The 25110-nt window shown below is 35.8% G+C and overlaps 1 protein-coding gene across 1 annotated transcript; it reads right to left on the bottom strand.

Moving 5' to 3' along the window:
• Nucleotides 1-453: 453 nt before the first annotated feature.
• LOC112577354 (phosphatidylinositol 3,4,5-trisphosphate 3-phosphatase and dual-specificity protein phosphatase PTEN-like) lies at nucleotides 454-24755 on the bottom strand. The gene is given in 11 exon segments (XM_025260451.1): nucleotides 454-8157; nucleotides 8319-8393; nucleotides 8395-8511; nucleotides 10231-10397; nucleotides 10997-11119; nucleotides 11122-11140; nucleotides 11482-11589; nucleotides 13363-13537; nucleotides 19585-19629; nucleotides 20647-20731; nucleotides 24301-24755. Coding segments are annotated over 11 exon segments (1404 nt in total). The 5' UTR covers nucleotides 24380-24755; the 3' UTR covers nucleotides 454-7746.
• Nucleotides 24756-25110: the final 355 nt, after the last annotated feature.

Here is a 25110-nt window from a genome sequence, read left to right on the forward strand (position 1 = left end):
AAGAAATTTAAAGGAATAAAGATGAAAGGACCTGTGAGACAGAAATAAGTACAGTGAGGAGGAATGAGGCAGGCCACTGTCACCCATCCAGAGAGAGGCTAAGTGTCCACCCAAGGCAATAAATGACATGAGCTACGTACTATAAACAGACTTTTGCCCCACTGTATGCTAATGTAAGTATGCTGAACATGTTTAAGGTAGTAGGCAGGGGTATTTAACACTTTTTCAAATTAAAGATATTTTTAACTTATAATAAGCTTATCAGGACATAACCCTGTCATGTCAAAGAGTATCTGTATTTTTTTCTTTAAAGCAAAATTAATGCCAGTCATTTGAGCACTTGAATATAACTCAATACATTTTCCCAGCCCCTCCCCCCCAACACACACACACATACGCCTCCCACCATCACATTTTGGGGGGAGGGAAAGGATTAATGACTGCGCTAGATAATTAGCTTAATAACCTTTTTTTATCATCATCTTAATATCTTGGAATCTACATTTTCCACAGACTTTAGTCTCCCTAATTTGCAAGTCATGTTGAACATGCCAATGCTGTACACCGTTTCATTTAAAAATATATAACAGAAGAATTTTGTTGTTTTACACTGAAATAAACAACATGAAAGGGTTTTCAGCTTATGGAAATAAAACTGAAAATTTACAGAAGATGGTTAAAGGAAACATCTACTGCAATTATGCTTCCCATTTAAAAATAAATAAAACAGAACTGGAGAAACCTTTCCTATCAAACAAGGAACATGGCATACTTTGAAAGTGCTTTTTAACACCTGGAACAGAGTGTACTATTACACACATATCATTTCTGCAAAAGTTAGAGACACTACTGCACATGAGCAGATGTTAATAGACTATTGTTTAGTACAGAGATGAACGTATCAAATGGAATGAACAAAGGATACGAAGAAACAGAGCCAATGGAAAGTTTCCATTCCTTTACACAGGAAAATATTTTCTCTTGTAATGCAGAAAAAAATCTGATACACACACATATATATATATACAGCAAACGAAACTTCTGCAAATTACATGATAATTTTTATAAATGTACAATGGAAGAAAATGAAATTAAAAAGTGACAAAAATAAAGAAAAACAATAAAGCAAATGGCAAGTATATTAGTTTGCAACCTCAATGCAATAATACAGTATGAAACAGCATGTACTGTGCCATTTATTTTGTATAATTGTATTGGAAAAAAAGATTCAACAGCATCTGAGATACACTACTTAATCCACAAAACAACCAGTAGTGCATAACCTGGTATTCAATTAAAAAAAAAAAAAACCCACATAGCTATGATTCATCATACTGTGAGAATAGCAGGAACACCCATCCTTTCATTCTATTTCAAAGAAGAAATGTCTATAATCCATACAAATGTGCATAACACACAATTTTTTATCCTACACAGCTACAGCAAAACAAATATTTTTCTCTTCAAGATATTAAAATAATATTATTTACAACAGCTGCTTGCAAAATATACATCTTGATATTTGTAGAGGCCTTGTCTCTATTTTGACTTGAAGTGGTAAATAGATTACAAAACATTTTGGCAAAGTAACCCTGCAAGCAGTCATACAAGACTGTGCTTTTACATACAAAACACATGCATACACCCATGCAGTTGTGTGCACAAACTCACACACTCCCCACACTCCTAAACATGTCAGTGTCACCAGATGAATATGAGCTGCCAACATTGCCTTTAACAAGACCAAATGACTATCACTTTCTTGTTGAAACTATGCAACAACCCAGTCTAAGTACACACTACACACAATGAGGCACTTTCAAGGCTTCAGAGATTAACACAGCATTCTTAGAAACACTAAGAAAATTTACATAGCATGTACAATGTTACATGCACTGTAGGTAACTACTGTTTTCTTGGACTGCTTTCTTTGTGGCAAACAAGAAGATATTGCATGACTTCGTTTCCATGAGCCATTGTTCCTAGGCTTCATTTTCCCCCCTATCTCACTCTGAGAAGAGATGCATACATTGAATATATTAATTAAATTTATTTCAGAGGTCATCACAAGACCTCACTGGTCTTCTATCAGTACCCATATCTTTAGTACAATTTACCTCAATTTCTTTTTTTGCAATCATCACATAAGACCACTGGCAGTAATTTAAACTAATTCAAAGGTGCATGAATAACCCTTCATGATTACAATAGACACATTTTTGTGAACTTCAGACTGTCCCATTCTTGATAACAAAATCACATTCACAAAGCCACTCATGACTACAGCTGCAATAAAATGCTTTAATTTCCTGATGACTAGTCATGGTCATCATTTCCATGCTACTCACAGTGAACAGAGAAAGTCTGCACTGACGTAACAAATCTAAAGATAATATCCAAGATTTCAACAGTATCACAGTAAACAACAAACTGCTGAAAAGGCAATTACTAGGACTTAATTTTCTGATATTTTCTCAAATCCGAATATGATTATCAAGTCAAAGACAAAATAGTGACAAACAGTTTTACTTCTATATTGGAAAGGCATGCACAGATTTGTTCGCCAAATTTTAGTCTTCTTAATTACCTTTTTTTTTTTATTATTTAACAAGATAATCTTCACATTTTTATTTAAACACAAACATCCTATGTGACTGATACTTAAGCCCAAAGGTAATGCCTGGTGTAAAAAAATAGTCATGTCTGTTCAAAAGACAACATGGTATTCTATCTGTTAGGCCATTCTTTTATAGTCATATACTTTTGTCACATAAAACATAGGTAATATGTTTCAGATTTTGCAGTTACCAGCTGTGGAGATCACAAATTTACTCACACATGACCTTCCAAACAACAGGACTTCAAATTTTCTTGAAAAAAACATACCATCTTGTTTATATGTCAAAAATATTGACAGTGGATTAAAATCATATTAGCTAATATGAGTACACTCACTACATGCCTGCATGGGCAAAAGCACCAAATGTTTTTATCAAGATGTATGCTAACATTTGGTAATAAAATGCTATAGCTGTCTACCATTTCTCTGAAAATATATGCTACATAAAACATCTTCAGGACTAAAGAAACATAAGTATATTCTGATTTCTAAACAATGAGGCTGCAAAGATAAATCAAAGTTGTAGTTAACGATACAGTCAGCAATGACAAATCACAACTTATTTCAGAAGAGTATTACTTGTTACTATGTCTTCTTAGAAAGATATGACAGGAATACTTTTCAAGGCCTTTTTCCCCAACTAGGCTCATAGAAAAACATGCTACTTCACCATGCAATGAGAAGTGATGACTATTGCGAAGTTTTTCCTAAAACAAAACCCTTTCTCTACTTAATGATCATATACATGCAACAGCAAGGTATTTTTAAAAATATATGTTAAGCATCAAGATCTGTTGGAAAGTGATCCATGGCTTTTATTCTGTGAAGTAGACTAAATAACCGACACATGATGCCCTGGGCCCTGGTGCAAAGTATGCCACTAGCTGGATGGTTAATACATACCAGTTATCTAAAATGCTAATAAAATCTTACAGCAGCGTAGCAGTGTAGGCATTAGCCATTCAACTACCAGTATCAATGGACTGGTACCAAGTCCCAGAACTCCCACATCATGCAGAGTCGAAAAATTACGCTTATTTTTCTACCATATTATACTGAGCTTGTAACATAATGGCTAAAAAACCAAACAAACGAAAAACACGAGGAAGACTCTCTTATTACAAAGGGTCCACTCAATTTTTATTTTGAATTGGAAACAATTCTCATATGCTGCCAAAAGTTGGTTAATGAACTTATTTCTAATGTGAAAAAAGCAAGCTCACAGCTCTACAAGTGCGCATCCCCCTCCACACTTCTAAATAACAAGGATAAGCTCAAAACCATATGAGAGGCAGAGAATGATTAGACCACTGGCTCCAAGACCAGAGGCAATACATGTGGGTTCAATAACCCTGCATTACATCACGCTTCTCACAGTTGACCTGACCCCTTAAAGATTTCAGGAACGAAAAGCAGCGAGAGAAAGGAGATGGGCACCAACAATAAAGCTTTCACAATGATGCTGGCCCCAAGATAAGAACGCTCTCTTAATCTATTTGCAAGGATGGAGAACCATTTTTCTGCCAAGGGCCATTTAGATATTTAGTTTCATTTGTGGGCCATACAAAATTATCAACTTGAAAATTAGCCTGCTATATTTTGTCAAGCCGTAGCGTTGCTTTGTGTGTTAACACTTTTGCAACACGTGCACTCCCAGCCAGCCTGGGATTGTCTTCCAAGTCAATACAATACTGCCAGATGGCTGAGAAGCATACTTCTCTGTCCCGTCGTGTACTCATATGTATACTATCCTATAATGAATGTTCTTTACTTGTCCTTCAAAATTTACATTATGGTTACAATTCACTTTATATAAATTTATATTGCTATGAAAAAAGTTCCTAGATCTGGAAGGGCCAAACTAAATAATTTCATGGGCTGCCTCCTCATGCTCCCAGCTATCAAAACAGCTGCAAGCTGGACAATTATGTTTATCCCCCCCCCCCCCCCCCCATACATACACTTCCCATCAATCTTTCTTTAAGCCTTCAAAAACTAGAAACAAGCTCTTAAGAGAGACATTTTGTTAAAACAGCTTATGAGAAATTGTGCTTTTGTGCAATCCCCTAGTTTTGCAGTTGTTCGACCACTGTTTCCTTGATGTAAAGCACAAACATGACCCCATAATCTTACTAGTTCTAGTTGGACTCTAATAGTACAAACAATTCATATGTGCACTTATTAGACTTAAGTTCTAACAACAAAATCTTCCCAAATTTGTTAAAATAGCGATCAACATAAATAATGCCAGCTGAAAATCTGTGGTCGGACCTTTACTCTGACAGAAAAAGATGACCAGATGTACTCCAAAAATAAGAGTACTTTTAACTAGTTGTATCTATTATTAACAAACAATGAAGGATAAAAGATCCAAAGAAAGAACTGCTTATAATAAGTTTCTATTTGTAGCTGAAAGGAGAACTAGTAAAATGCCAATAACATCTGTTAACTATAGACTACAGTATTACCTCTGGACCAATTTTGTTACCCTTACACTCTTAAGAAAAATAAAAAAGATGCAACCATCTGTTTAATCTGAGAATCTGAAGATTGATGCTTTTACATTTTTGAAAAAAAAAATAAAAAAATCATGCAATATTTCTGCCACCTGCCATCAAAATAATAATTTCCAATGTTGGTTTCGTGTTAGAAACTGGCAAAAGCACATGACAGTTGAAAATGGTTATAAACATGAAGCCCTAAAATGAAATTCTTCATAATTCCATTTTTAACATGAATAGAAGAGAGGTCAAGGAATAGACACAATTTACTATCCTGAGAATTGTATAAACAAGTTGGCTTATACACAGGCATATATCCATGCATATGTGTACATGTATGCAAGTGCATGTGTGTATGCACACAGAGAATAAAAAAATAATTATGTGCACATGCGCTCACAGATGCTTTAAAATCAGACAAGACATAATTCCCTTTCTGGTTAAAATGATTTAAACACCATAACCTGTCCAGTTTTCAAAAGAACTATCAATTTATTTATTCTAACTACTTACTAACTATTCTGTAACCATGAACAAGACAGCAAAATTTATCAAAATATATTATTATTACATCATCTCTACTGTTGTAAAAGCAACTTTAGAACTGTGTAAATTAATATTAGAACTGTGTAAATTAATATGACTGTATAACCCTGTTACATTATATACCAGAAGTGGAAGCAAAATGATTTTTTCACAATTTCTGTTTTTCAAAGCTTTTGTTAAAAATGTTTAGAATGAATAAAAATGAATGTGGCTTTTTCTTCAGTTTAGACATGGGCTTAAACATTTTTTATTTCAAGGAACAACTTGCTTTCTGATTCATGTACAAGATGTAACTCTTGCAATGTTAGTGAAACCATGTGGTATCTACTAAATGAAAAAAGGCACTTTCATCAGTAACCTTTATTACGCATCTAGACTTGCTATTCTGCCATCATATCTCCCGCATATACTTTTGGTGAAGGCGCCGACACAAGGTGCACAATCCACAACATGTGCAACACTACAATAATAGCAATAAACACTATTTCACTGCAAATTTCAGCACTTACAATTCTGACTTGTCTCTTAAACTGACACAGCCAGTTGTTAAAATTACAAAAGTCTATAATATCAAGTTCTGCCACAAGATGCTTTGCTTTCTCTCACAACATGGTATCAGTAATGGTGGCCCAGTGATCATAATAAAAATATGTAGAGCTGTTTTCAATTCTGAATGTTTACTGGCATACATGTTTTTTGATGCATTTGCAACACAATCCAGGCCACTGCCTATTCCAAAGGATGTTTTCTACACAGTAAAGTCTGACTAAAAGAAAATCTGCTGAACATTTTCAGGATTTCTTTGTATTGAAAGGATTATCATTTCAAACACTTTTCTTTGTTCAAAGCTCAAATTAAAAACATCTGTTTAATAAACAAAAAGTATCTGTTAAAACCTGTCAGGTGTCTTGTGCCTGTTATCTGTATATACTTAGTCCATTAATAACTGTAACCAAATACGACTGATGACAAAGTGGGTGGAACAGCACAGGCAATGACGCACTTTAAGTGTGCTGAGGGGAATAAGATGGCTTTTCAGGAGAAATAATACTATGGGGAAATTGTTTTGCCATAACCAATGGTGAAAAACAAGATATGTTGAGGTAAGAAGTCTAGGCTGTACTTTTTATACCTTTATAAATCATTACTGTTGTTTCCTTGCTTTTATGCTGGTCTTTAGTCACATAACTGAGAGCACTATAAACAGTACATTTTCAAAATACTTTTTCCTGATTCTTAATCACTTTTGTAAAATAACAGAAAATATTATTTTCTCCATCATTTCTAAACTATAACTCAACAAAAATGCACCAAGAATCACAGCACCAGGTCAACCAGGGCATGACTTAAATGATTCTATATTTTTATCAATCTGCAGATTTCCTTACTTTTATTTATTACAGCTTAAGTTTGAACATCAGTAAAGAAAACAACCAAATGCATCAAGCACAGCTTAAATACTGTTAACTACTTATGAATTTATGGTTCCCACAGATACAGAGCATTTCGCTTCAGAATGTTTACATGCTCCAAATCCAAGCTGGTGATGTACCAAGGCACATATATTACAAAAAACAAGGTAATCTATGTAACACCTGATTACTTACACTTGACATGCTTTCCCTGTTAAAGCTGGACAAGCAGGATAAGAAAATGATATTTTTATCTATATTCCCTAACATTTGTATGTGATGTGAAGGAATACCCCCCACAACCCAAAAAAATACCCAGCTGCTGCATCATTCTACTACCTATTATTATGTTATATTCATATAACACTCTTAGCTGTCTTCTAACAATATGATCTGAATGGTTTTCTTCGATCATTTTAGGGAATGAATGTAGGTAAACATAGTATCTATCCAACAAGTGCCCTAAATTCTGAGCCAACACACATCCTTGTCACTCTGGAAACAAAGATTTCGTTGCATTCTCTGAAGCTCTTATCATCTATCGTTGTAAGTGTCATGGTCTTGGCAACCTCTATACTATACTATGCAAGTAGAGCAGTATTTCATTAGAAACAAAGCAGTTACCAAGTCCTCTCACAGCTCTATATCGTTCATCAGACAACAGGTGTCATACATGAGTGACTTCGCAGCCCTCCCACTCATTGTCTGTTTCAGTGTCAGACAGATCATCCTCAAACTGGTCATTATCACTAAAACCCCCTAAGGAAACTGCCTCTACACTCTCCTCTAGAGAGCCTGTGTCTATTATTGTAGCCTCTCGGCGCCCAGGCTGTGTCAGGTTGCGTGTTGTCAACAGATGGTAACGTTCCTCCAACGTATGATTGTTATGAGCACCATGTTTATGAGAGGCATGGGACCTTTGCGGAGGTACAAACAGTTGATCTGATGTATGAGAGCGTGACTGCTGTGAAAAGTCATCATGCTTGCGATATTTGTTATCTCCCACTACATCATCAGCACTTTTACTTCGCTCTAAACCTTGTTCTGGCTCCTTCATTTGCTGGAAAAATACCTTCACCTGCAAATACAAAAAGAATAATTAAAATACATTCAGTCTATACACAAGCAAACAATATGCTACTCTAGAGATAACTAACAACAAAATGAAACTTTTAAAGATAAAACACATTCAAGAAAGCCATACCAAACAATGCTGAAAATAGATAAATATTGTCTTACCTTAAAGTTGGGACTAAATAGCTTGTGTGATTTGTCTTTGTTGGCTCTGTCTAAGTCTGCTTTTGGAAGAGTCAGACACTGAATATTCTGCAAAGCTGTCATCTGGGTGGGTACCACCATTCCGCAGCAATTCATTTGCATCTACTGTTTCTTGGACGAAGAAGGTGTTGAACCAGAAGTGAAACATTTTTTCCTTGTAAACAAGACACATAGATGTAGATGATTGTCACTCTAAAGTTGATAAAATAACTAAGTGCTTTCAAAGAAATGAACTTTTTTTTTCATCATTTCGTTGGGAGACAGAGAATGAAGAAACAATGTGCACCATTTGAAAATTTCTTTAAAAAGTCTCTCTTCCTCAGCATATTTCTCTCTACACTTTTCTTTTTTTACTATCCAATAACTGACAAAAATGCCTGCAAAACCTACATGAAACACATGGGTGGGTAATTTTAATCTAAAAGGATACTAATCTTACAAGATTATTCACATTATTTGTGTAAATTATAAAGCAATCAGCACATTTAAAAAAAAAGTAAGCTAATTCAGAAATCCAGTTTGGTTATACCTTTCCTTTTAAGAAAGCTAAAAAGCTTATAAAATTATAAAGCCTCTTGGGCTATAGTTCAGCCAACCAAAAAGTTTCTTGCAGGTCAGATGGATGTCAAGGCACTATGAAAACAACTAGTTTGATGGCATGATGTTTGATACTCTATTCAAAATCTTCCAATTTAACACAATAAAAAGAGTGGTGGGTAAACAAAAAAAGTTCCTGTAAGAAAGACATCTGTATCAAGCATATGGCAATATGGAGGGAAGGGGAGTACAATGACAATAAATCTGTTGTTTGCTAAGCTATCAACAGATGTAGAAAACTATAAACACTGTGATGGGACACCATACACCTAAGAATATAAGAATATTCTTCTGAGATGACTTTCATGAGCAACAAGCAACGTTGTGGCATAAAGAAGGTAAAAACTTTACAAGTAATCACCAACAACATTGACTAATTATTTCCCAAAGTTCAGCCTGAGACGAGACAAAGCACAGGTAATGTCAGCAAAATCAAAGCCTATTTTCTTGTCTTTTCACTCTCAATTGAAAGGTGTAATCCTTTTACCAGTGTCTGGCATGCACATCCACTCTCCAGATGGACAGACAACTGCAATACTGACAGAAAAACTGCTTTAATTACACTGCAGAAGTCTAGGCCTTTATGCATTCAGCATCCACGATAGACCACTCACATGCAAATGTTCACAACCTCACCAATGCAATGTCCATTCTGGAGGTCCTTTTAGGAAATAAGCTCCCTCACTTAATGCAGAAACTCCAACAGACACCCAAAAGGCCGTAAGTACTCGGGCCATGGATACCAGCCCACTGCAGAATCCCAATGAACAAATCAGCCAACTTGCTCACCAAATGTCTAGCAAAAGGTTGATAGCTAGACAACACAATCAGCTTTCATGAGAAAAAGACCCTTGTGGCAAAGCTATATGCCCATATGCTCTGACCACCCATATTAGTCACTGGCATTATGATGAAAACTTAACCCACCCTGAATGTGGTCAAGCATTAATTGCTCCAACCTTGTGGAAAACTAGTCTTCTACACAGATTATGAATGATAATGAAGCATTTTGTTACATCGTTTTCTGACATTTCCAAAGCTTCACGGTAAGCATTTCTGCTAACCCTTCTCAGTGTCATGGACTAATGTGCCATGACATGGAAATGAAAGTAGGATCGTTACATTATGCAGATTTCTCCAGATAAAATATGGTTGAGCATCTCTGGGGTTTTTTTTAGCAACCAAAAAACTACTAAAATAACTGATAAAAAGACTGCTTAAATCTTTATAGGAAAAAAAGTTTTTTTCTTTGTACTAGCTTATTTAGTTTACTAACCTTCTGTTTCATCATTGTCTTGTTATAGAACTCAATCTTTATGTCACCACAAAGTGGCACTGGGTTAGTCACCCACATGTAAAAGCATGTTTCTCCTTTTCTGATTGTGTCATATACAGGAGAACTATGTACTTTTACCTTCAACTGATGTACCTCAAAAAGTGGCGCTGAAACAAATGTAAAATCTGGAATAAATAATGAGATTTTTACATTCAGTACAACAAAATGCAGACAATATTAACTCCCAATTGAAATGGATTTTTTTAAAATAATGCTCTCTTTATAAAATAAAATCTCAACAAAAAGTATAACTATAATTGATGTAAAATTCTAATAATGAAAGAATTATGTCTAGATAAATGAAAAAGAAAAGTTTTTACACCACTTTTTCTCTGTACCAAACAGGTTAAGTAAATCAGGATTTTTAACCCTTCTTAGTATCATGAAATGCTAATATTGTTTCAAATCTATATTTTTACAAGCACTTTTACAATCAACAACAGATTTTAAAAAGTAATTAAAATATATTTTGACAAATCAAATGCAAGCATGCAAATGTCTTAAACTTCACAGAAGTTTTACTCAAGCACTTTATCTAGATGGTGCAGTATAACACAGTGCCTGCTTGCTTCATGTTTAGATCTACCTAAATCCTTAATGTGATGCTTAAGTATTAATGAGAAACTGGTTAACAAGGTACACAACAAATTTATATTGTATTCAAAAGATTATGGTATGTTAATATATAAAAAAAAAGATGACTTACTGCAACCATTGCTGCTATTAAACATGGGAATGGTTTCAAACTTTATTCCCTTTAAAAGCAAACTGACTGGCTTGTACTGCAAGTTGCTTTTCAGAAGCTCACCATAGTATAAAACATACCGCGCTGACTTGGAATGGTCACCCCCTGCAAAATTCATCCACATCTCCATCTTGCATTTGTTCTTTTCAGCTGTCAATAGTAGCTTCTTGTAGCACGTTCATTTACAGGCCACTAGCACTTCAAAACTGTTATGTTTTCTGTAATTTTTTCCTGCATTTATTCTTTTTCTTTCATTTTTTTTAAATGGGAGAGGGCATTAATAAAACATTTTTTCTAATTTAGTGAGCTGCCATTTTTTTAAAAGAACTGACCTAAGGCTTTTTAGGAGTACTCCTCTACAACTAGAACAAAAGAAACATATTAGTGGAATATACAAAAACATAACAACTGGACTTTAGTTATCCAATAAATCTTTTGATCCTTACCTTTTCATCTCTTGTTCTTGTCTTTCCATAATGCTTTAGAGCATCTTCTGCATCCTTGAAACGACCTCTGTGTAACATGTATGCACAAATCATAACCCCAGTACGACCCTGTTGAGAGAGAAATTTTATTATAATTTTACATTAACATTTATGCTGAAAATTAGAACCAAATTTAGTTTTTATGCATTATTTAATCTATGCTACCCACCACACCAAAAGAATTAAAAATCTAATAACATCACAAGAACAAACCTGGTCAATATTTTGTATTGTACACAATTATGTAAGTTTTATATTTTTTCTATGCAACAAAATTACAACCAAATCATACTTTGAAATCACTATCTACTTAGTATATCCATGTCCCAATAAAATTCTGAAGACATATTATTATTATACACTCAAGAAGTATGAAGACTTTAGAGCTATTGGTTATGGGGTTAACAGAATAACCCATTAATTAAAAAAAAATAAATACCTAAGACCAACAAAACGTGAAAAAGGAGGAAACTGAATAGGAAGCAAACAAGTACTTTTCACAACCGGAAGCATAGAAAAAAATGGAAATACAGGTTATTCTAGGATATAAACAGCACTTTCTAAATCTAACGATGGGTTACATGCCACGTAGTATGTATGCTGCTGTTAAAGTCTTATAATATTTAGAAAAGTGTTCAACAGACAAGCCTTTTAACATCAAGAGTTCTGGCATGAGGCATATAGCTATGTGACATCAGCAAATGACTGAGTGGAAACAGTGTATACATGTATACATAAAAATAATAATAAAATGTCACTTGTCTAGCACATTATCCTGCTATCTGGACAGCTCAAGGTGCTTCACAAATAACAAAAAGTAGAGTGATGTCAAAATAAGGTGACAACAAAACGACGACGTAGGTGTGTAGCAGACTGTGTACTCCATGCCAAAGGGCAGCCTCCAAAAACAGCATGAACCAGAATCTGCAGCTCAAATATCAAACATATACAAGTCGGAATGCACTCCAAATAGCACGTCAAGCAGATGGCACCAGCTGAACTGTAACAACCAATGACCACGCAGCACACACACACAAATCACTGATCTACAAATATCAAACAAACATGAAGCCCACAGAACTGTGCCGATTGTTAAGTCTGCACATAGAAACGAAACTGAAGCCACTGCAATGGAAAAGGCACCATATTCTAAACACAATGGCATGCACATCAAAGCATACAAAATCACAAGTCTAACACCAGGAAGATGTCAGATAAGACAAAAACACAAGAGCTCTGCCCTCTCCAGACAGGTAGGCAAAGGGACACCACTCTACATAATTAAGAAAGGACAGGTCCAAGAACATATACTTGTGTAACACCAAACAGAAGAGCAGATGAATCAGATGAAACAATAGTTTCCTCAAGAAAACCAGCATAAAACAGTTCTGGAGATATCCTAGTGTTGCTTGTGTAAATCAAGAAATATGCTATGATCAACAGTGTCAAATGCTGCAATGAGATCAAGCAAAGACAGATCTCCATAGATCAAGTGTCAGCAAGACATCATTTGTAACTTATAGCAGTCCAGTCTTAGTGTTGTGTGATGGATGGTATACAGACTGTTGAGAAATAGTAAAAGAGTAATCATCTGAGTATGCTACGAGCTGTTTGAGGATAATCTAAGACTAGAGATCTAGTAGCTAATGAGAGATTTAACACCAGACAATATTTCTTGAGGTTATTTTGTCTAGTCATTTTCTTAAGAAGCTGAAGCTGATGACCGATAGGCTGTAGGGTTTGGTGAAAACAAAGCATACTTGCATAGACTGTGAGGATAACTGAATTACTAAGTGAGCTAAGTAGTTAACATAAGCAAATCTTAAAAATTATGATCCTTACCTTTCCAGCTTTGCAGTGTATAGCTGCAATGTTGTCTGGGTCACGTGACAACCACTCATCAAGGTCCTCACAAAATGGACGGATCAGCTCAAGACGAGGTGGATTGTGGTCTTCAAAAGGATAATTAGCCACCCGTTGGTGGAATTTTTCTGGCTGGTACTTCCGTTCTGAGCACCTAGTACAATAAAATTATTAATCTCAATTCTGACAATATTCTGGGAAAAGTGGATAAAATTCTAGAAAGACCACAAAAATATAATAATGATTTATATAGCACTTTTCCAATGATTTGCTCAGAGTGTTTTAAATAAATATAAAGACTGAATCACCAACAACCATGTACCCCATATTCGCACATAACAGATAGTCTCTTCTACAACAGACACCTGCTCACAAACAAAGTAAATTAGACACGCATTATGCATGCAAATTGTCAGGAAGAGTCACAGTAAAGTAGTCATTCTGAAAAGATGCATTTTAAAGGTAGTAAGAGAATCAGAGTGACAAAGGCTGATGGGTAATCCATTCCAAGTTGATGGGGCATGGTAAAGACCTCTGTCCATACATCTTTCTCTTAGCTAGTGGGACTCGCAGAAGATTGGTGTCAGAAGATAAGTGAAGGAGTCATGCGGGTGTGTAGATGGGAGTGAGTTTGGAGAGGTACAGAGGACCAGTCACAGAAATGGTGGAGTAAGTCAAAGAGGAAAGTTTGTAGGCTATATGATCCATTACTGGCAGTCAGTAAAAAGAGCAAACGATGGGAAAAATATGTTCACATCTAGATGGTCTGCAGATAAGGTGAGCAGCATTATTCTGGATCCTTTGAAGTCAAGAAGATATATGGGAATAAAAGAGAATTACAATAGTCCATCCTTGGAAGCACAAATTAGAGTTTTAGTTGCATCAGTGTGAGACAATGACAAATTCTACTAAGTTTAAGGTAAGCAGTTCTGCAGACATGAGAAATATGCTGATGAAAAGTCCAACTCTGATTGAGAATGACACCCAAGACGGACAGAGGTGGAGAAAGGAATAGTTGAGTTGTTTATAGACTGTACACTGTGAAAAGTTCTGCTTTATCTACACTCTCAAAACAATGCTAGAAACCTTAATAATAAAAACAATTTTGGATGCAAGATTATTGTACTCTGACAAAATAATAAGTTACATATACATAAATATAACAATGTTTGCAGTTAACAAAACAGGAGAAGAGTGAGTGAGAGAAAGAAGGTTGTCTTCAGTTACTGAAATAATAATAATAGTTATTTGTAATGTGCAGTACCATGACCAAAATCGCACTTGCTGTGCAGACCAATGTTTCTGGAAGAGATGGGTCTCAAGACCAGTTTTGTTGTAAGTCTAAAAGGTGGTCAGTGTGCGAAGTGATAGGGACAAGGCATTCCAGAGAAGGCCAGAAGAGGAATAGAAGTGGCAGCCAGATTTTTCATCTGGTGTATCATAAGTAAAAGGAGCTCTGCATGAGCTTATCAGAGACCAACTCTGCTGGATGGGTGTCAATATTTCAGATACCTATTCCAGCAGCAGGGTGTGGCCTCTGTAGTCAAAATATGCCTGAACAGGCAACCAATGCAGCTCATGGAAAGGTGCTTCTTGGTCGACTCTCCATTCGCGTATTGTTTTGAACTCTTTAAATCTTGTTAAGCAGGCAGCTAGGGAAGCCAACAGAAAGTTGCAGTGATCCAGCTGGGATAGCACAAGTGAAAAGTGAAAAGCACAAGATTTATTTGGGGTTGAGACAAGTGTCAAAAAGGTCTAAGGAGGATGGATTTACACTGTATTTATGTGGTCCTGCAGGGAGAGGTGCATTGATGGCTACACCAAAGGACAGTAGGACACTAGGACAGTGAGGTGTTCACACAATGAGTATAGGAAAACAGAAGCTGCTAGAAGAACAAGTTTTATTGTCATTTGGCTGGGTACTCTGGATTCCTTCACCCATCCACTCCCATGTGTGAATGACTTCGTATGTAAGTTGCATTTATGCTTTATGTCTGTGTACCTATGTATACCCTGAGTATAATGCACACTGCTTTTTTACCTCAATGCATGAAATGCTCTATACATAAATTGCAATGTTATTATTGTTGTTGTTTTGTTAATTCTGAGATGCACAATTTCTGGCTTGCTCTCTCCTTTCTTCCACACTCTTTTGCTAAAACGACTGGTCTCTCTTCACGTAAAATCTCACATTATCTCAGTGCAAACTGGTCTATATAATTTGGGAGGATATGCGACTAACAGGAAATGGAGAGTGAAAGTATAATTACACGACAGGTAATACTTGACATATTCGAAATGTTTGTTGTCTGTAATATTGTCTTCCTTGGGGTGGAGTATTAATTATCATTTTTCTGGGGATCAAAGCCTGCTGTGCTGTATACTGTGTGAACAGTTAAAAGGCCAGTTTAAATGAACAAGCACTTACATGAACTGGATGGGTTTACTTTATAACTAAATCCTAACATGCAAGTAATTCCATTTTGTTTACAAAATACTATTCTTGGAACACAGATATTCTTGAATGGTGGAGTTAAAAACCCAGTTCCTAACACTGTGAAAGCAGGCCAGCTGTGACGGTAATGCCTAATGAACAGAAGTTTGGAACCTTTATACCTCAAACATGTCAATGACATCAATTTAGGTGCAGCTGTGAATCTAGCTAAAAAAAAAAAAATGTTTGCTTTAAAGAAAAAAAAATCAGGACACTTATATGACATGCTATTGCATTTTTAAACTTAGTTTTGTGTTTTACTTGAGTTGGGATTCAACAGTTCCAATATTTCTCAACCTGGTCTTGCCTGTCAAGCTTGAAAGAGATCAAAGGCACGATGTACACTAAATTATTCAATGATCTACTTCTTCCATCCTGTGTAAATTGGTTCTGCTAAGCCAATATCCCTCCACACCATAATTGTTTTTTCCATGAGTTTTCCTATTAAAACAAGTCTCCTAGAGCATGATGATAGTGAATTTTAAAAAAACAACTACAAGCCTCAATTAAGAACAAATCCCAGCACCAATGAGAAAAAGATGAGGCATTTACAGTGACCTCCTCTACCACGACTCACAAGAAAATCTAAGCTAGGGTCTAAGAGAAAAATTCATGAATCTTGGCTTGACAATCTCAAGCAATTTACCTTTCATCCTGCCTTCTCTGCTTTTTTTTGTTAGAATGTGTTTTGGTTAAAAGCATGTCTTGAGACATCTAACTTCTGATTCTGCACTGTGTTTAGCTCAATAGTGTAATTAATCACATTACCATGCAGACGTCTTAACTTCTTGCATCTGCAATTAAAATTCACCTTATTTAGCTTCTTTATGTTTGTATCTCTCCTTTATCAGTATTTTAACATAGATTTTAAAAAAAAGGTTCTTAAATGACATGTTCCAAATAAGCTTCTTATACAGTACACTTGTTAACACTTGCAAGAAACCCTTTTAAAGATGATGTGTTTAAAGATACATTTGTAATACGGAAATCAAAACTATTTCATGTTTAGATAAACACACTTGGATAAGAATACACCACTTGTAAGTTAAACAAGGTCAAATGTTGTCTATAAGGAAGAAAATCACTAGCTAGCACCATATAACTCAAAATGGTTCCTTTATGAATTGCCTAAATCACTTTAATATCCTATATGGATATATAGTTATACATAAATATTAGTTTCACTGTTTTCAGAACACAACTACATGTAATGTCTGCCAAATATGTATATAAAATCCTGTTTTCATGCATACAATGCCCCCCCCCCCCCAAAACAAAAATGACCGGGTCTTATATTAATTTTTGCTCCAAGAGATATTAGATTCTATTTTCAGGAGATATCTTATTTTTTCACGTACAAAAATATCTTCTCCTCGAACATCATCGTAACTCTCCAAACCTGGAATTTCTTGCGATTCCATTTCCCACTGAATCATTGCTCGTTATAATATTTTACTTAAAGCATTAATGTAATATTATTTATTAATATCATTACTTTATAATTCAATAATCTGTTGTGTTTCAATGGATGAATGAAATCTGGCTGCCTGATGATCTTACCTAGGGCCTGTATTTGGGGTGAGGCTTATATCACAAGCATCCTAAAAAATCATTCTCAAGCTTATTTCCAGGTTAGGTATTATTTCGGAGGAAACACGGTATAAATCTGGTGTAGGGCTTATATCACATCCAGAAAAATTATTCTAAAGCTTATTATTGGGTTAGGCATTATTTTGGGGGAAATACAGTAAATATTTCTTTACAAAACTACGAAAATAATGAATAAACGCTTACCTTCTCAAATTTAATTAGGAAATATCATAACCTGTGGTCAGGTTTAAGTGTCAAAATGTAATTATAATTTCTTCAAATAATTCTTAAAGCATAAAACTCATTGTGCTATGTGCAGGAAAGTATGTCATAATTGTTGCTGGCTAGCATATGAGACAACTGTATTAAGCCATGATCCTATCTAATGGGAAATTGTGATAAAAGTTGTTAGTTTATGTGTACATGATGAAACCAGCATAAAATATCTCTCTGAAGATTTGCATTAACTCTGCTTTTAAGACGAAGCAAAAAGAAGTTTAAGTAACAAGAATGGCAATGGGATATACATTAAAAGCATCCACTCTTTGTGGTACAGACAGCATTTATAAAATCTTATCTTTACCCTGCAATGTCAGGCTACAGCAAGGCTTCTGCTTACGCAAAAAATTGCATACAGTACACATTAAAAGTTCGGAGGACCCCTTCAATTTTTATCAATGGGGTCCCCTTCAAATTTGGGCAAAGAACAAGGACCCCTTAAAAATCTGAAGGGGTCCCTGGGACCCCAAAGAATTTAGCCTTAGCAGAAGTCCTGCTACAGTTTATTTTTCCCATAAATTCCTAATAGCTGACATTATAAGGGGTTGGATGGCACTAAGTAGAAGGTAATGCTCAAGGACACTCTTTTTGTAATAATGTCATGATTATACTTTTTTATTCAAATCAAATCAAATCAGACTTTATTGTCTGTCGAGGAGACCCAAGACAGAAATTATTCTTTTGCTCACAAGGGCAGGCATACCTACTCATGCAGACATTTAACACACACAGTTAGGAGTAAAGATACATTATCATGGTAGTTGGATCTTCGTCAAATGGTCAATGAAATTTCAATACTTTATATTTCTTTGTATATATTTTTTTTTAAAAATGCGTTGGCATTGCAGACTGCAACGAAATGTGTCTGCATTTTCATCATCCTCCTAGTACTTTGTCAGTTGATACTACTATCTGTTCATCACCTGCAGGCAAACAACATTACAAAATGTTATCTATTGGCCTGTGACAGAAATCCCTGCATTTCATTAATTATTTAGACTGAGCGCAGAGAGCTCGTCTTGTTTGTTCGAAAGGGAGCGCACATTCAACAAGGTGATGGCTGATAATGGATGTCAGCACCCTTTCTCTTCAGACTGGGTTTGATTCCTCCTGAGTCCTTGTGCCTTTGTTTAGGATGGTGATGGCTGCTGGCACAAAGGACCTCTGGTACACGTGGCACTTGATAGCGCCTGCCTGAGGGCAACAGCTGGAAGTTGGGATGGAGAGGGTGCGTTAGGTCCGAAATGATGTTATGTGCCATCTTTCTGACTGCAAGAAGGTACAAGTCAGAAAGTGGCAGCTGTGATTTACCAATAATTTTATCTGCCTGGTGGATGACTCTGGTCTTTGACAAGGAGGTGACCATACCAGGCAGCGATGTTAAATGAGAGGATGTTCTCAACAAGAGACCTGTACACAGTCTCAATCACCCCAGAACTGATGTTGAAGCTGCGGAGTCTCCTCAGAAGGTACAGCCATTGCTGGGACTTTTTATACACTTGGTTCACGTGATCACTAAAGGAGAGCTTCCCATCGATCACTGTACCAAGGTACCTGAACACAGCAGCCCTCTGAACCTGCTGTCCCTTGATTTGTATTAGTGGGGCTAAAATGTGGAGAATTTCAACAGTATACTATACCTATACTTAAAATCATACCCTCTTCCAACATTTTTTCCTATTCATAATGTTCTATATCTTACTCCTGTCTTACTTATCTCTACACAGGATTTTGTTCATACCTATCAAGCTAATGGTGCCTGTGCTTTTTTTTTATTATGCAAGGCAATTAAAATGCACACACACACAAGTTTCTATCTAAAGATATGCAGTACTTACAAGTTGTACACTTTATAGTGGTCTTTGTGCCTTGTTTCCAGAAACCTTCAAAATAAAACAGCCTATTAATCTATAGATAGTGGGAACCAGCCAATAAATATCATGATACCTTTACCGCCTTAATCTTAAAACATCCCAAATATTTACCAAATGATTTTATGGAAGATGCTAACCCTAACCTTGAGCACTACTTGGGCAAGCAAAATTTATTACTCAGGGCAGTATTTTTTACACCAGATAATGCGTAAAGTCCAAGAACTGCTCAGGGTTTTTGCATGAAATTCTAAGCTTAAGTAATGCTCAAGGTTAAGGCTAAGGAGGTTAACTGTTAAAACGTAATGTAAAAACTCAAGAAGAGCAGTACTCTAGGAGGTAAGGAGTAAGGATGTAAAGAGTTTAAAACAGATAAAATAAACAATAAATTAAGAGTAACAGAAGTAAGCTCATCATACTCATAAACTGGATAAAGTGATTAACACTGTTAGTAACAGCAGCATCAAATCCTAATGCAGCTTTAAAGACCTTACCAAATAGTGATATATATATCATGCTTAAAAGACCTATTTCATATCACCTATTAATACCCCAAACATGAATCACATGGGAACAAAATGAACTGTGAGAAATTAAATAAAGACTATTTCCCTCATCTGTTCAACTCTTCCTCTAGGCGTGAAACCTTTTGCAATGTCATATATGTAATTGCCAGTTGTTTGCTCCTAGAAAAGATGACTTAGAACAACATCTCTGTTGACACATAATGCACAAAAAATACAAAATCTTGAAAATGGAAGCATATGTGCTGTTGCTGAATGTACAACCATTTTTGACAAAGCCTTGTAAAACAAGAGACAGTGTACTGTCAATGAACAAAAAATATGACTCATTAAATGTGGGGAAGCTGCCCATGACAGCAAATGAAAGCAGATAGTATGAATTTATAAAAGCAGTCATCTTTGTTTTAGTTAACTGGTAATGGTCCCAAGTCTTGCATAAATCAATTAAATGTCAACAATTTTATGTGTAACATCAAAGTAGCAAAAAGGTGCAAAAAGTGCATACTTGCTGACATCATCTATATTGTTTCGGTAATATCCTTCCAGTTTCTCTGAAGGAAATCCCATGGCAATAATATTTGGTGCAATATCTGAAGTACTGTCAAAGAATGTAAATCTTTAAGAAGATTCACTGTAATTTTCCTGATTTGCAAAATATGATTGAACTTATTTTCATTTTCATTTTAATACAGTATAATAACTTAAATATTTGTTATTAACTATATTAATAACATACACTTTGTGTCTATCTCATACACTCACTTTTTCTGTAATCTCTCACACACAGAAGCAAATGAACCTTCACTTCCACTCCCTCCCCTCATTTATATATTAGCTTGTAAATAAAGAAAGAGGGTGCCAGTTTTTTTAACAGAAAATTAGGTTTCCTTTGGGAATAAGTGCTATAACTCCCTATCTCTGTGTGACAAACTACCCATTTGTAAAGCATTATTTAATAATCTCATTATAAATGTTTCTAAATCTTTCCAAATTTGTAGAATTCTACTTGGAAACCATTATTTCCTGGGCTTTTATAATTTTTCATCTCTAGGAGCTCTGCTGCTTCTTTTTCTGTTATTAAACCTTCTAAGTCAGGGGTGGGCAATTAATTTTCCCAAGGGGCCGCATGAGAAATTGGGATGTTTTAGAGGGCCGGACTAATATAGTTAACTCCGTTTTACCCATATATAGTATATATACTGGCGGGCGGGCCAGCGGGCGGGCCGGTCAGAGACAGGAGGTGGGCCGGATCCGGCTCGCGGGCCAGCCTTTGCCCAGGTCTGTTCTAAGTTGTTTCACTTGTTTTCCGTTAGAGTTTGGAAGTTGCTATTCCCTTAGATGGTTTGGTTCAAAGTCAATAGTTCAGATTCCCTACTCCTACATAATTTCCTGTAATATGCTTCACATTTTTCTATAAGAATTTCTCCATTTTCTTTTTCCTTGGTCATGTTTTCTTTTATATACTGAGTACTCTCTATGACAAGCATGTCAAACATGCTGCCTTTGGGGCTGCATGTGGCCCTTTGCAAGCACACCCATGGGCTGCACAAAGGACACTATACACACATGCAGCCCTCATGACAACACATGTAACTCATGTGGCCCTTAGTGGACCCTCTTTGACATGCCTGCTCTATGGCATCTCAAGCCCCCAACTCAACTGGTTTCAATCATCTCTCTCAGATAGGACTGTCTCAAGTAGATAGCTGCATATCTCCACTAACTGCTATTTACGCTGGAGTCCCGCAAGGTTCTGTACTTGGTCCCATCCTCTTTATTATGTATATCAAGCCATGTGCTACTCTAATTCAATCTACCTCTGTATCCAATCCGTCCTTTGCTGGTGGCACTCCGTTGAAAGTAAAGGACAAAAAAAAAAAAAAAAAATCTTATTTTTTCCAAAAGGACAGCCAGCTTTTACTCGCTACAACCTGTCTCTGTTCAAGTAAGTGATGCTCCTTTCGTAACTTAAACAAGTAACTTAGGTTACATAATTTGTTCAGTGTACTATGAACACCAGAAGATCAGCTCTATTCACCATACTATGTCCATCTCAACCATCCAAATTCTCATCTGCTTATTAGTTCTAAATTAAAATATTGCAACTCTCTTCTTGCTGACTGTCCATGACATCTCATTCACAAACTTCAGAAAGTCCAGAACTCAGCTGCTCGCCTCATTTTCCAGACTCAGAAATATGAACATCACACCATCTCTTCCTTCTCTTTATTGGCTACCAATTAAAACTAGAATAGACTAAAGCCCTCAACCCTATGCTATGGATTCTTTGATGGCTCTTATCACTGAAATCTTGTCCATCCATACTCCTGCTCGAAACCTTTGCTCCTCATCAGACTCCTGCATTCTATCTCTCTCCCTCCCACAAAGACAATCACGTACAGACAATGGACATTCTCCCTCTGTGCTGCGAAGCAGTGGAACTCTATTCCAAGTCATATTCGCCACTCTGACTCAAGTCTACATTCAAATAGTCTCTCAAAACATATCTGTTCACTAAGTACTATCCATGAATTACTAGTCTTAACTCCTTTTGTGATATTATCTGTTATGTTAACCATCATGTAACAACTCCATCTTACACTGTTTATAATTCCCTTGCTTTATGTTCCACTCTTGTAATTCATCTTTGTTGTTCAATGTGCCTATACGTATCTCACCATCCACTGTCTGTTATCTAATGCTCATTCATTATTACTGATCTGCGCAGAGTATGATCTATCTGGATTGTGATGCTGCATGTTACAAGTAGATATTATTATTATTCTGTTACTTAAATAAGCACTTTCTCTCTTTTGTTTCTTCTTTTTGGTGGACGCATACGCTATACTGATCTGTAAGAGTAACACTTAAAAGAAAAATCGGTCACTTATTTGGAAATAAAGGTCCGAGGAAGAGAGGGAGTAGAGTGTTTCATGATAGTATGACAAGGCTGCATTTTGTTCTTTAGTCTCGCTAAAAACTTTCTAGTCTAATTGTCTATATTCTTCCTCTATAAGAACAGGGAGTTATTAAATTTCCAGAAATATCATGTTTTCCATGATTACTTCCTAGCTGGAGTGCTATCATTATTGGGGAGTGGTCTGATCTATATGATTCTATCCTTGTTGTGGTGATCTCCCTAACATGGTTTATCTTCTTACTGTTTAGATACCCTTTTTCTAAACTGCTGAAACCTTAGGTCAGTGACATGTCTATTAGGAAACATAAAGAAACGCCTATTTATATGTAGTAAATATAACTATTCATAATAACCCAAGCTATATAAAGTGGCTCCAAGGAAAAAAAATTGCCTTTTAAATCAAAATTAGGAAAGCTTGGCAAGAATTAGTAGCTTATTAAGTCACTGATCTATCATTAGTATCTTTTTCTGATAAATTTAACAGAACTATTACCCAATAAACTTGCATATTTATTACTTTATCAAATGTCATTGACGCTGAAACCCATTTCTCATCTATTACACAAAAAATATGTATAATAATTTTAATCTTAATTATGGAATGTTTGCAAACAATATTCATAAATAAGTAGTTATTTTGGCTTTTGTAGTGTTTCAACTGACACAGAAGCTGCATGACTATTTCTACTGATGCGCAAAGAACACACACGTACACACTAACTTGTACACAGTATTTTATCTAATACAGTTGAGACCACACTAATCTCAATTCTTATGATCTGATGATTTGAGTGAAACTGCCTGGAAATAACACTTAGTGGTGGTGGATAAATGCAACTACCAAGCAATGACAGTACATGATAATGGAGATATAATATAATGTTAAACAAATGCCACTTGGTTGATCAGAAAGCACTTTCTCTTTTCTCTCTCTCACACACATTAGGTGGTGGGTTGTAACTCCAGAACGGTCTAACCAATGTATCGCAGACTATAAAACTTCCTGATCCATTGACCTGAAATATGAATCTATAAATAAATGTAAGTGACTACTGTAACGGGCCATCGTCTTACCCTTTCCATGTTTGAAATAAATTAATAGCACCTACCAAGCAATCTGGATATTCCACAAGATCATTATTCGAAAATGTTCAGGATTAAATGGCACTTTAAAATTTTGCCTCAAGAAAACCTTTATAATTGATCGTTTTGATAGCACAACTTTGTTCTAAAGGATACAAGTCAAATCCAAGTCGAATCCATCTTCACGAAGTCTTCGCTTGTTCCGACTTACGAGTTCTTTAATCTTGGTCGTCATTATCAGTATAGTCAGTAAGAGACACGCAACTTCAGGACTAAATACATTGCGCACCAAACAGATGCCAATGGCAGAGGAGTGAGCAATCTATTCACTATTGGTAAATCAGTTGGTCAATGTAGATTTACCGATAACTTCCCCACAAAACTTCACAGATTATTCACAAAACTGTAAAAAAAAACAACCACAAACTATTATCAGCTCAAATGAGCTGCGGTGGTCCATCTTCAATGCCTCATTCAAAGTAGCGAAAAAACGATGCCTGCCTCCAGAATTTCATGCTTCTTTGCAAATCCACTTCCAATGTACGGAAATTCTGACTCCATGATGACGCGTAAGAATACTCTTCTCGTCGTCTGTATCGACACAAAATAGGCCTTCATCGTGTTTATCATTGTCACAAAATAAGTCATTTTGGCAGTTTTAAAACTCTTTTAGCTCGTTAAACTGACGGATATCTAATTAGTGAATTAATATGTATATTTTCTAATTAATATAACATTATGATTGTTAAAAGCTGTGCTGTCAAAGGTCAATTTCGATTGTGCGCCGAAAGGAGCCCACTTCCGTGACCTCTTACAGTGAATATTAAAAAAAATTGGGTCAAGCGATCTGGCAATCCTGAGGACTGACATACTGACCGCTAAATACCCTCTGGTCACTATAACTCTATCAAGACCGCATGGGTGGTATTTATTGTGTGAAAACTGTTTTTGTGTTGGATTCTGTAT

This window comes from Pomacea canaliculata, linkage group LG1 (assembly GCF_003073045.1).
Source record: "Pomacea canaliculata isolate SZHN2017 linkage group LG1, ASM307304v1, whole genome shotgun sequence".
Lineage (NCBI taxonomy): Eukaryota > Metazoa > Mollusca > Gastropoda > Architaenioglossa > Ampullariidae > Pomacea > Pomacea canaliculata.